The 14,088-nt window shown below is 44.3% G+C and overlaps 1 protein-coding gene across 1 annotated transcript in view; it reads left to right on the top strand.

The window, feature by feature from the left end:
• The first annotated feature begins 3,520 nt into the window (after nt 1-3,520).
• PPP2R2B (protein phosphatase 2 regulatory subunit Bbeta) overlaps nt 3,521-14,088 on the top strand; it is a 1,057,189-nt gene continuing 1,046,621 nt past the window's right edge. The window contains exon 1 of the mRNA XM_069652436.1: nt 3,521-3,797. Within this exon, the coding sequence (XP_069508537.1) occupies nt 3,635-3,797 (163 nt within the window). The 5' untranslated portion in view covers nt 3,521-3,634. The remainder of the gene's footprint in view (nt 3,798-14,088) is intronic.

The following is a 14,088-nucleotide window of genomic DNA, read 5'->3' on the forward strand; positions in this document are numbered from 1 at the left end:
TTCAAAGAGAAATTACTTACAATAACATATTTACAGATGGTGGAGGCAGTGCCCAGAATGGTGGATGTACAATAGCATAAAGATGGCAAGAAGTTGTGAACTAGTTTATGAGTATGTTAACGTTAACAACGTTAAGGTTAATGTTTACAAAGTGAGACATAGACAAGGGACAAACCAAAACAAACAATACAAATATAAGAAACAGGTGACTTACAAAGATACCATTAACCTAACAGGGCTAGTGTTTCAAACTAAATAAGAGTACTGTACAAATTGTAATGGGTTATTTATAACGTGCTTAATACCCAGAGTTAACTAAACATGGATCCGGGGATCGAACCTTTGTTGCTCTGGATCATCTTGCTTCCAAGACGAGCGCATTGTCCCTGAGCTATCCTCCCGAGCCTCAAATAAACACAATTACGTTATTATGCAGCACTGGAGGGAGAAGTGGGGTAAGGTAGGGAGGATGGGTGCGAGAGTAGGCAGAATGCCCTCTTTACCAAGTAGGTGAAGTTTAAACTGAGCTTTCAGGAGATCCACAGTTGGGCTGGTTTTGATGGTGATGGGTAGCAGGTTCCAATTGTGCAGATAGAGAGAAAGAGCAGAAGAGGAGGAACTGTTGGGCGTGTGCTTGTGGGGGTTGAGTGCAGAGTAGGAGTGGAGAGAACAAGATGGTGAGTAGACAGAGATCTATTCAAACAGGCACTAAGGGGCAAGACCATTGACATATTTTTAGACTAGCAGAAGGTACTTGAAAAGGTAGCAGTTTTGAATATGTAGCCAACCAGCATGCTGTTGGAAGGTAGAAGTGATGGAGGATCTGGGTAGGTAGTAAAGAGTGTAGCTATCAAAGTTGAGGACTTTGTCTAAAGGCCGGAAGGAATCGAGAGGAAAACCGAAAGGTAGGCATGAGCAGTAGCTGAGTTTTCTGGGCACAAAGGTGAAGATTAGAGTTTTCGTAGAGAGGCAACTAAGAGGTGCACACATTTTCAGAATGTTATGAAGTTGAATCCGAGCAGCAGAGGCAGTAGTAGTGATGAATTACTACAGTCATAGATCACTATTAAAGCGGCCAACTAGGTTGCAAGCCTAGAGCAAGGGAGCAAGAAGTTCAGACAAGAAGGAGATAGAAGATGAGAAAGCATGAACGGTGTTGGAAGCCAGCAGACATATGACTTCCATTTTTGAAGAGTTCAGCATGAGCTTGAGAAGAGCCATCCAATGACAGATTGCTGTGAGACATTTGGTAATCTGTTCTGAGCTTGCTGGGCTGAAGTAGGGAAAGGAGAAACATATTTTGAGTCCCATCAGCAAAGAGGTGATTGTGACTGCCAAAGGATGAGATAGCCTTCCATGGGCATAGGTATAGACGGTGAAGACAGGGGTCCAACAATTGATTCTTGGGGGGGACAATGACAGAGAGAGGGGTGTGGTCACAGGTTTGTGAGTTCCAGAGGATTTTAAAGGAGTAATCTTCCACATTGGAGGCTATCAATGAAAAAGCTAATTTGTGAAACCTAAGGACCTGGACAGTGAGGACAACTGAGTGGTCAACATTGTCGAAAGCAGAGATGCCTAAAGGGATGAGTATTGAGTGGTGAGCATCATAGAGAAAGTTGAAGACATGCATGAGTGCATTCTCGGTGGAATGCTCACTATGGAACAAGATCTCCAAATCCCTTATCCTCAAAGTGCTTAGTGATCTGGTTGAAGAGCGCCTCAAGGACCTTTATATAATGAGAAAGGAGGGAAACTGGTGATAGTTTGCCGGGACATTTGGGTCAGCAGGGTGTTTCTTCGAAACTGATAACACAATTGTAGATACTAAGGAGGCAAGAGAGAGGTGAGAGTGGAGAGAGAGAGAGGTTGAAGTGCTCTGTGACGTATGGGCAGGTGATCGAGACTTAAAGCCTCTTTTTAAATGGGTGGAGTGGTAAATCAGAGTGTAAAAGCAAGGAATACTGTGCTTAGACCTTGATTTTCCTCTCTGACCCATTTTCCAGCACCTACAAGTGGGACGTGAGACACACAGCAGAGATAACACATGAAACAAATAGGTTCCTATGGAATCTGCTCAAGTCTAGGCAGATTACATAGGACAACATTAGTAAACACTGTCTGCAAAGCATAACTTTCAGGTGGCTTCCATGTTTTTCACAAGACAGAGAGGAAAAAGAAAGAATAAAAGGGTGCCTGCCTTGCTTTAATCTTTCTCGCCTCATCCACCACCTTGTGAATGTTTATAATTGCATGCAGGCAACCCAACAGCATGTAGATGCAAATGTTGGTGGTAATTTAACCGTTTACCTCTGGCATCGCTCGGGGCAACCCTCCAGACCATAATTCTAAACCTTACAGCCATCACCTCTTGTGTTCTGCTATGTTCACCCGAGTGAGACGGGTATGCCTAGAAGCTACTCCCGACTGATGATGCCCAATGAGGTCGGAAGATGTCTGGAGATGCTTGTGGTCCCATGCCAAAGGGATGTGACCAAGCAGTTTGGACTGGACTGTCCCTTTTGGGGTGGGATAAAAGCCTGGTTTGCACATAGTCTTTCCCCTTCTGTAATGGCTTGGCAGGCGAAGAACGATGGTCTGGAGGGTTGGCCAGAGCAATGCCAGAGGTGACAATAAATTCTAAACTTTCCAGCCATCTCCTCTCTTGTTTTGCTGAGGTTCTTTTTAGATCATAACAACATAATGGTGCTTCCTTTTATATACAGCTTCATGTGTTTTTATAACACCCACTACATAACTTAGTTGCTTCTGGGCCTTCATCCATCCATCTAGTGTTTGTTCCTTCTTTCCTTCCCTCGTTGTTTACTATCTTCCTCATGGTCGTTCTCTTTCTATTCTACTCTCTGTCCTTGCATCTCTCTCCAATCTCACACCGTCTACTCCTTCGCTCATGTGTTCTTTCCATCCTTCCACCATAATTATTTATTCATGTACACCTTCCTTACTGAATATGAAGCTTTTTACACATTCCTTCCAGTCTCCATTGGTTCTCTGTCCCTTTTTCCTCCTTCCTTTACATTCTGTGAACCTTCCTTCTATCCTCCCTCCTAATATGCTTTATTTCCCTCTAGAATTAGTTGTCATTCTTTGTCTCTCTCCCTAACTCCATCCCTTCCTATATTTCGCCCTCAAACCCCCTTACTCCTTTGACAGTTTCCCTTTCTCGTGTTTACATTTTCTCATGTTTTATCTTCCTTTCCTGCTTAGTGTTATCTTCCCTGTCCTTCGCCTTTCATGTGACCTTTCTCCTCCCTGGCTCATTATCTGTCCACTGCTGCTGGCCGCACTCCCCATCGCTTTCCCTGCTTTCCCCCTTCACCCCCTCACAGCGCCCTGCGTGTCTGAGGCAGTTCTCCGGTGCGCGTGTGTTTACAGGCAGGAGACCGACTTAGTCAGCAAAAACCTGTTCGGATGAGCTGCCGCCGCCTGCGCGCGGAGCCACCCCAGCGCTCGCTCCTGGGGGCTTCAGACTAGTTGGAGCGGCATGAAGGCAGAAACGTGAGGCGGCTCCCCCTCGGCGCGGCTGAAGAACAAGATGGGGTCCGGCGGCTGCCGAGAGCCCTCGCCCTACGCGGCCGCGCAGCAGCAGAACCCCGGAGAGATCAGATAATGGATGCGTGATGTAGCCCGCCGCCCGCCCAGCCCAGCCAGCATCCTCGCGCACCGAGGAGACCACCGCTTCCCCCCGCCCGTGAAGATGAAATGCTTTTCCCGCTACCTGCCGTACATCTTCAAGCCGCCCAACACCATCCTGTCCTCCAGCTGCCACACAGAAGGTACGCGGGCTGGGAGAGGGTGCGCCTGAGGGCAGGTGGGGGAGTAAAGTGGGGGGGGGGGGAGTTTGGAGAGGAAGTGGCCGGCGCCAGAATGACTTCCCAAAAAAAAAGCGTTGCTGACAGCACTCCTGGCAGCAGTTCGGCGCCAGCCATTGCTGCCGGGCGCCTGGATGTGACAGACTTGCAGCGTGTTGAATAAGAAACGTATTAGTGTTTGTTATGAGCCGCGGACGTGATGCATTTCCAGTCAGCGGCCGTGACGGAGACAAGCAGACGGCTAATGGGCCAAGACGGGACGCGTGGCGCGCGCTGGCAAGGCGCTAAATCCGGCGTTTAGCCCGCCCCCGTGTCCGTTACCTGGCTCCGCGTCGCTCGTGCAGCCTCCTGCCCAGTCCTCGCTACTGGGCTCTGGGCTGGAACCACAGAATGCACATTTCATAGGGGGCCTGATACGCGTCACTGTGCTCCAGGTGCAGAATCGAGCATGGGATTTAGAACACAGAGGTTGGTGTTGTCTTGGCAGGTTGTTGTTTCACTCGTTCTTGGGCTGTACACACCTTCTGCACGTGCCTTCCTCCGACTGCACATACGTAGGGGGGCCGCTCTGACTGAGGCGTGCCGACAAAGTTTCCAATGTCTGTGTGATGTAAACAGCCGGTGCCACACCTTTAACTCGAGAGTTGGGCTGTATCAGCGCCAGTATATATAATAGCATTCTTGGATGTTCAACACCATCTTTTTAAAATCACATTCTCACCGTACTATCTGCGGAGACGCATGGACAGGATTTAGGGCCAGATTCACAGACCATTTTGATTGCCCATTATAAAAAGCTTCTGCACAACAGTGCCTCACTGGATTTCAGATACTGCATGCAGCTGCGCACAATACTAGTCCAGTCAGTTAAGGTCGATTCTACCACTGGGGGTGTCATTATTCGTAGCCGGGCTGCTTTCATCTGTATGTGGTCTAGAATTACATGTACTTAATAACTGCCTGATGGTTAATACAGTCTTGAGTGTATATTGTGGCGATTTCAACATTTCATGTAATAAACGCTCCCACTTATTTGCCTTGTAATAACTAGAGTGGAATCTACGTAAGTGATGTAAACCGTAGCATAGCGTCTTCTGTCAATAAGTAGCAAAGTATTGTGCTGGATTAGCATAGACTAACGTTGAATGCAAGCCTCTAGTTTGTAACGCGCATCGCGTGCTGTGTCATGCTTCCTTCAAGGCCTCTCCACACCCCCCAGACAGCCACCTCTTCAGTAGCGGGGCCCATTCCGGAAGAGACAGATTCTAGTAGCACCGCTTGTGAGGAGCCACTCTCCATCACAAGACTGTGAGATTCGCAGCCAGGCCAGTGCCTTAATAAGGAGAATCTGTCATGTCTTGCCGACCGGCCTTTTCAGAGACACTGGGTATTACGGGGAAATCACCCCATTCCCATTAGACAAGACCCCCTCCAAGATGCTCTACTCTAAAAAAAGGGGTCTGCAACTTTTGGCTCTCCACATGTTTTGGACTACAACTACTATGCTCCCTTTCCAGCATAGTCAATGAAGAGAGCAAAGCATCATGGGGGTCATAGTCCCAACGATCTGGAGGGTGGCAGGATGCAGAGCCCTGCTCTATAAGTTGTCTAGGATTTGTTAATGGACCAAGTCGTGTTTCCTGCTCTGCAGAGCAATACTTGAAGCCGCGTTAGAGAAGTGCCAGCACTGTGTAAGAATCCAGCATTACACAAGAAAGAATAATACAACTCTTACATTATCACAATGCAACACAATTCATCATAGCCGGACATCACATATAACAGCCAAACGTAAGGTAGAAATGCAAAATAGAGAAAAGCATGAGATGAAATCACATAGCATAACCAAACATAGCATTGCAATGCAAATCAAAACATACTATGATGACATAACCTAATAATATCCCATGGCATAGCATACTATTATGGCATAACATGATAATATACCATGGCATAGCAAACATAATATATCCTAACTGCTGAGATATACATTACTCATACTAACAAGAGGGTATGTAGACATGATTGTTTTCCCAGGAGCACAGTAAACCTCTTAAACTTAAATCAGACTAATTTTTCCAGTTCCCTGGTAATTACTCAGAGGGGACCTGTTAGGTTTGCACCTTGACGTGCACAGGTACCTCTCTGTATAATTTCCAAATTCTCCATGGATGAGTGCACAAGTGCGTTGTAAAAACATTGCATACCCCTTTGTACGACATCCTTTTGCACTTTGACATGCAAATTGAGGAAACGCTGCACGCCGTTTACACATGGCATGAAGCGTTTACAATGGATTCCTACTGAAACTGCTTGTTTTTTGCTAGTGCAAAATGCAGGGATGTTCAGTCGGAATCCACAGCATTTGCACCAGAATGGAAAGGCATGCTGGTGCAGTGGTGTAAATGCATAAGTATTTGCACGGTGCAGAAGAATGGTAAAGAGCAATTGTATGATGCGCATCTCCTCTCCACCATGCAAATGGTTGAAAATGAGCCTCACCGTTAATTGAATGTGTACAAGTCTTCTGCAGAACTTTTAGACATTGCAGCTCGATGAAAATGAGCCGCAATATGTTGAGAATTATTAAGGTATGCCATTGCTGCTTGTAAAAGGAGATCTGGCTGATTCTAAAGGTTGTGGGAGTTACTGTAGTTTCTCCCCAAGGGAAGCGCCTTCTAGACCAGGACACACTGAGTTTTCCGATATTTCAATCTTTGCAAGATGGGGCTTTTGGGCATTAATTGGAAGAAGTCCTTGAGTAAGAGTTTGGAAGCCGTCTGGCTACTCCAGGGGTATCTCAAAACCACTCAAAGTTCTTTGCATCTATCTGGTGAAGCGTGAATCAGATGGGGGATGGAGACAGGTGTCACTCAAGTGAGAAAGCATAAGGAGATACAGATTGCTGAAGCATATTTGCAATTCTAGGCAGATATTATTAGGAACTATGAATGTGTTTTCGACGTATAAGCAAACAACGTCAGGTCTTTACGATGACGAATGAAACTGAGGGTCCAGATTCTATAAAGAAACCAGAAAGCTGTTTTTGGATGGTTGGAAGGTACCGCATCAGAGACTGTTCCTAGTAGACAATGAAGAACTGCAGGCCCAGCCCATCATTTTCCCGCATAGCACCTCTGTGACATGGTCCTATCACTGTTAGCCAGATCGAGACTGCTGTCGTGTTATTGGGCACGTCCTGACCATTCGAATATCTGTTCAACCAAATGGTTAAATATGTTTTGTTTCACTGTAGAATGTTATGATCAACTTCTCAATTTCTCAAAGAAGTCGATGTGGCCCTGTAGGATGCTTCAAGTCAGACAGAATCCTGCTCCAAGTCTACTTAGGTGTATCATATGCTGAAACTAAGTTGGTTCTGGCAAGCTTTGAAATACCTACAAATCTGCTAGTTGATCAAGAGGTGGTGATACAAATCCCTTGCTTGCTCGACAGTGGTACCAGTGCAACATTCCGTAGTAATTAATGAAGCTTTTACAACACTATATCAGGTGTCTTCAACCTTGGGCTCTTCACGTGTGTTGGACTACAACTACCATCAGCCATATCCAGCATAGATAATGGGCAGGGTTCATGGGAGTTGTAGTCCAAAACATCTGGATAGCCAAAGGTTTTATGCAGACCCCTGCATTATAGCCATACTATAAGGAAAATATGTTATCAGACTTTCTGTCTTGTCTCTCCTCATACTATGAATAGGTGCTTATTCCTCAAGGACACTGCCTTGCATGACGGCCTGCAATTGACCTGAGGCAGCAATCACCTGTATTTTTGTTAGAAGCTTATGACCTGAGTTCCCCAGGCACCAAGTGTGATTTCCTATTCCATCTGTTCTTGTGTTTATCAACGAGGATGATGGTGATACTGTTTCCTTTATCTTCCTTGCTTCAAGCACCTTCAAGCATCCCATGGCTGGCATGTGGGCTTATGTAAATTCTGTCGCCCTGAATAACATCCACACACAGTACTTCTTTCTAGACAGAAACATGTTGGGATGCATACATATGTCTTAATTATGACAGCACAGGAGGAAAAAAAGTGAAACAATGTCGACTTTCTGTCCGATATACTTGACACCTTTTAGACCAAACACAGATGAGTGAATGGCATTGGTTCCATGTGAAACAAAGACGTCGAAACACGTGAATGAGATACCAGTTGTAGAAGAAGTGCTTAAATAATAATGAAATTAAAATACACAATATGTATATTCTTGTAGGCAATCAGAATGAGGTAATAAATACTCTTTTGTCAATCCTGATGAAAAAGGTTTGCAAAAGAAATATTAATCAGTTTCAAAAAGGCACTTTTGACATATCTTTATTTGGAGAGGGAGGATATTGAGTTTGAATGGGTAATATTAACCGGAAATCATCCCATCCATACCCCTGCCCGGCCTTTAATTACTATGGAGCCCTCTGAAAAATCAAAATCACACAACAGTAGAGAATCCCTGTGGTAATGGCAATGTTAAAACAAGTGCTTAACATGCACACATTCACATTAAAAAGGCATCCAGGCGCTAGATCGAAAAGAACGTGACCTAGTTTCCCTAAAAGAGAGAGTTCAAAGTGGGATTAAAAAGAATTTCAATGTCTTCCCTTCTGCCCTACTCTGATATGTCTGAATAGTCAGAAGCTGGGGTTGCTTATTTTGCTCAAGAAAATATACCAATATCAGGGAATGCAAATAAAGTAAGACTCTGAGGTCTCTCCTTGGACATCACAATACCCCATATCTCCAAAATAGTTAATGCAGTAAGGAGGCCTGAATAACCCAAGCCCATGGAGTTGGTACAACTGTGATTAACTACATGTTTTGGCATAGGACCACTTTAAATGATTCTTTGTCGAGATCTAAGGCAGGTTTATATTAAACAAAATTATCAACACAAAGAAAGTTTTCGAACAAAGTCCTCATAGGATAACCCCTTAACAAGGAATGGGGTTGGTGGATAAAGTTACTAGGCTAACATTCCCTGCATGGCAACGGGAATCCTTTAAATCCACAATGGTCTATCAGAGCCAGCTCTGTTGTTAGTTGTTTCATCATAAGGCTTCCATGTAGGGGGTTTGGTTCTGCCAACGTAAGATCTACACACTGTCCACAGTTATGCAGAGTCCTCTTCCTAGCTAGAAAATTAGTATGCCACCTATCTAGAAGATCATTAGAAAAATCCGTCACTATCCCCACTGGGCACACACAGGAGTATTGTTGCAAAATGTAAAGTACATCTACACTTAAACATGTAAATGTGGAAAAGTGAATACTAACAAACTTTATTCAGAAAAAAATATGTTTTACTGCTGCTTGTTTGAAAGGAGGAACAGTCCCCAAGTCTATTTTCAATTAAGGGTGTTACAAAGAACTGTTAACCAAACCAACATGTTTCAGCCTGGCATTTTAGATTGATTTTGGGGGCCTTCATCAGGAAAAAAAGGAAAAACAATATCCTGTCTCAGCATGGGCAGGACGGTTAGATCAAAACTCGAACCTGTAGAATTTAAATGGGTTAGACCAAGACACACTTTGCAGGCTTCTCACAAGGTTATAGATATGAGGGTCTAATAGGTCCAACATTACTTTGATATAAAGATAGGTAAGTAGAAACACAGGAAAGTTGATGGCTAGCATTTGAGGAGGCAGGGACGGATCAGGCTTGTTTGGGGAGGGGATTGTAACTGAGATAGTGATAGTGTGGATTAAAGCAGATAATAGGGCATAGGTAGGGTTAGGGATATAGGTTGTCATCATTTTTCAGGTTCTGGGGTTGGTGCCACGAGATTTGTGGGTGGGTCGGGATGTAAATTCACATGCATTTTGTAGGCATAGCAGATGGCAAAAGCATTGAGGAGCCCACATGCATTTAGTAGGCAGAGGTGAAGCGAGAACATTGAGGACCCCATGTGCCTTTCTAGGCATAAGGGAAAAGTCACAATTCAGAAAACCTGCATTTAGTAGATAGAAAATGCCAAGACACTGTGAACCCCAAGTGTATTTATTGAAGGAACATTTTCAATAAAATTCAAATGACTGAATCTACCCAACCATGGTAGGGGACCGAAAAACATTGGGGGAGGAATGTATCGACTGGGCATGTTTTACTTGCTACCGGTAGCCTTATATCTCTTCCTCTGCAAATACAAATAATTGGGTGACTGGAAAGGAATTGTAAGTGTGCCTTCAGCGCCTTTGTACTTGCATCAGGTGCCAGAGGATGGCATTCAGGAGTAGGGCGAGAAGGAAGTTGGGCTGCTACCAACCAAGGCACAAGAGGAGAAGATATTACATCAGCTCAGCAACAAAGAGAAGAAATCCACGAATGAGGATGAACAGGTGATTCATAAAAAAATCCCCACCTCTGATTTTTGTGTAAACAAATAACTATGAATATCATGACAAAGATTATGATCCTTCCAATGATTCGGGATTGAGACTGAGGTATCCCGTCTTTGATTATACCATAAATCGCAAGTGAGACCAAGAGAATGAAAAATAGGGTGCTGGCATTGATAAACATGTACAATTGACAAGTGCAAGCACTGTACATAGACATTAAGCTTGTGTGTTTTGAAACACAATTTACTTGCTATATAAGCGCCTTGCAAATGCACAATAAATAAATAAAATAAAGCTTAAGACTCTACCTATGCATCAATATCCAGTCCTTTACAAAAACAGTCCAGAAGAGCACATGCTAGTTGTAGTTAAACTTTGTGGTCAGTCACATCAACAGAACTGGTTCTGTGTCAACAGTACTCACACAGCATCCAGTGCAAAGTGCACAGAGCAGACCACTAGAAAGAGGACAGGACGGAGCCCTTCTCAGCCACCTGACTCCCAAAATATCAGCAGTGTGGAGTTATTTAGCAGTCGAAGAGCAACAATCTGATCTTGACACCTGCAAGAAATGGGCCTCGCAAGGGAAACCAGGTATCAGTGTGGGCACCTCTTCCTTGTAGGCTCACATGAGATGGCAACATCCGCATGCTTGGCAAAAGAAAAGTGGGCAGGGCAGCCTCCCACCCCTGAACTGTAGGCAACAGGCACATTTGCACCAACACCCCCAACCAGAGAGTCTTGCTGATCCACAGATTTCTGCAAGCCCTGTCAGAACATGATCATTGCCTGCAGATCCTACAGCACACAGCCAATTATTTCCTCCTCAATGCACCAGTCCAACAATGCTGAGTATTTTGAGCATGTTGCAAAATATCAAACACGAAAAGGTTTGTCTGTTCAATGACAACCTGTATGTAAGGATAGCAATTGATTCACGGCCCTATTGCTTTGGATAAAACACTGGATTCAGACAGCTGTTTGATCTCATTGATCCCATACTTCCTCACACAAATGTCAGTACCTCACCTCTATGACTATGTAAAGCAGTGGGAATGGAACTGCCTCACTGTTAGAGCAAGAAAATCCATGTAACAATGGACATGCAAACCAGTGCCCAACGCAGACATTTTATGGCCATCACCAGAGACTGGGTCAGCTTCCCCCATACCTCTGGGCCAGCAAAGTCCAGGACCGACACCTCCAAATGTCTTTTACTAGAAGGCGACCTTGTGTATTGAAGGGTTTGATAGCAGGTTGCATAGGGGAGTTGATCTCTGGGAGAAAGTAAAATAGGTTGTGACATACTTGTTCACTCTTCATGGCTTTCAGGTGGGCTTTGTGGCACCTGATAATTGCTATAAGATTGCAGATGTCTTAAGGAAAGGCAAAACCATGCACATGCCCCACATTGCCAATGTCCTCCATCGTATGATGGCCCACTTAATTAGCCTGTATCCACCATTAGATAAAATGGTGTCAGGTTTATATCTCAACTGAAATTTGACATGTAGTGGAGACCTAGGTGAGGAGTTGGTCTGGTGTCTCTGCAGAAATCGGGAGTCTTAAAGAAATGGATGTCCTCTCTCAACACCACCTTGCCTAGTAAGGATCAACACAGACTGGGTAACGTCTGGAGTTAATCTCCAAATATAAGGAAAATTGCCCGATAGGGAGAAAAGCCTTAGGGGTTTCAAGAGTTCATGGGTAGTAGCAGACTCTGTGAAGATGTAGAGGCAGTTGGCTGAACATAATATTAGAGTAATCCAAACAGGATGACAAGCAGGCTGGAGGCACAAGGAGGTTGGAGCCATTTCTAGTAGAAAGAAGTAAAAGGATTTCACAGTGGAACTGGAGCAGAGAACAAGATGAGGACTAGCAGACTGGAGGCCAACCCAGCAGGAGTAGAGTTACACAGGGAAGAGAGAAAAAAGGCAATGGGAGGAAAACAGAGGAGAAGACAAAAGGTAGTCAGAACAACAGATAACAACAATGAGAGAACAACGCTGACTTGAGGAAAAAACAATACCTTAGCGTTGAGATGCACGGGTAAGTGTTCAGCGGAGCCTGAAATAGTCTTCTGTTCAAAGTTGATCCTTCTGTCACTGTACTGATTCAAGGAAATGTGCCACCATGATGGATGCGGCATGTGTCCAAATGAAGGGGTCATTGCGGTCGCCATCTTAGAGGTGTCCAAATGGGACCTTGATGCAACAACATGCGCTATGCGCAAAGGATGTTCCATGTTTGCCAGACAGTCCAGCGAGAGGCACAGGGAACCGTGACAGACGATAAATGAGGCCCAGAAAATCTACTCCCAATTTAACCACTCTTACAATGCCTAAAATATGTTAGGTATGCAGTCATTCCTCTACCTTCCTACAACTAGCTGAAAACTGCAGTGTTCACTTGGTGGAATTCAACCCTCCATATGCTGGAGTGCTTGCAAGAACGTCATTCAGAAGTTAATCCTACGGTCGCTGTACAGATTCAAGGAAATGTGCCGCTATGATGGATGAGGCACGTACGCGAGCCTATTGCTCATTGCAGTTGCCACCTATTAGGTGGCAAAATGTGATGTAGATGCAACAATGGGCGCTATGCACAAAGGATATTTCCTTCTTTGACTGACAGACCAGCGAGAAGCATGCGTAACAGTGGCAGTATGCCTCTTCTCAAACTCCAAACATCCGGACTTCCTAGGGTGAAGGCGATGAAAACATTGTAGCAAAGTATCGGCACTGATGTAAGTGCTGGGCTTCCAAGAACAATCACTTGCAGGAAAGCGTTTCCAGTCAACTAAGTACTGCAAGTGACCCCTAAAGTACCAGGAGTCACAAATCAGAGAAAGCTCAAACTCAGGAGTGTGATCCACAAAAATGGCAGCAAGGTACTCTTTTCATGTTGGTGGAAGAAGGAAAAAAGTTTTCATTAAGGACATATAAAATAATGGATGTATCCTTTTCCATGATGGTGGTAGTAGGAGCTGAAAAACCACCGGATTGATTTTTGGAAGTATGCGAAATGGACCAAAATATCGAGGGGAGAGCTTAGAAGCGCACAAGTGTTTAGGCAATCAATTAGAAGAAAGCCAAACCTGGTCATTAATAGCATAATGTAGTGTTGGAGTTCTATTGTGATCCGCGTATTTATTTGTTGTCTTCTGAGCAGCTTCTAAGGTCTCTGCTGCAGTTTTGTTCCCTTTCTGAATATCTGAAATCCATTGATCCAATGAGGGGATGGTACTAATTCCTGTAGATGCAGAGGGGAAAACTGTGGAATGGAAGCCATACGTACAAACAAAGGACTCTGAGGGATGCATGAATTGTTTTGTTATATGAAAATTCTTCTACAGGAAGTAGATTAATCCAATCATCATGAACTTGAATAGAAAAACAGCGCTGTAACTGCTCTAGGGTTTTATTAACAATTTCAGTCATCTCATTGGTATGAGGAAGATAGCCTGATGAAAGGGCTCTTTTATTTCCAATAATGCGACAGAGGTTGGTCCTAAATATTTAGATGTATTGACTTCCTCAATCTGATATCATGGTTGGTAGTAAACCATGTAACCTGAATATGTCCATAAAGAACACTTGTCCATTTCTGTAGCAGAGGGTAGTTTTGTCAATAGGGAAAAGTGGGCCATTCTGGTGAACAGATCAATTGTGACCATTATGGTTGTATAACCCCTGGAAAGGGGAAGGTCAACAATGCAATTCGTATTGTAGCAATAAGCCAGCCAGCTTAGTTTTGGGGTTTTTGGTCTGTGCACAAATAAGACATGTTTTGATGTGACATTTGATGGTGGATATCATGGTGGGCCACCAGAAGTGTTGTTGAAGATTATTCAGGGTGGCAGCAACAATGTTCTGCTGGCAAAGAGTCATGAAAA

This window comes from Ambystoma mexicanum, chromosome 3p (assembly GCF_040938575.1).
Source record: "Ambystoma mexicanum isolate Mex_15411 chromosome 3p, UKY_AmexF1_1, whole genome shotgun sequence".
Lineage (NCBI taxonomy): Eukaryota > Metazoa > Chordata > Amphibia > Caudata > Ambystomatidae > Ambystoma > Ambystoma mexicanum.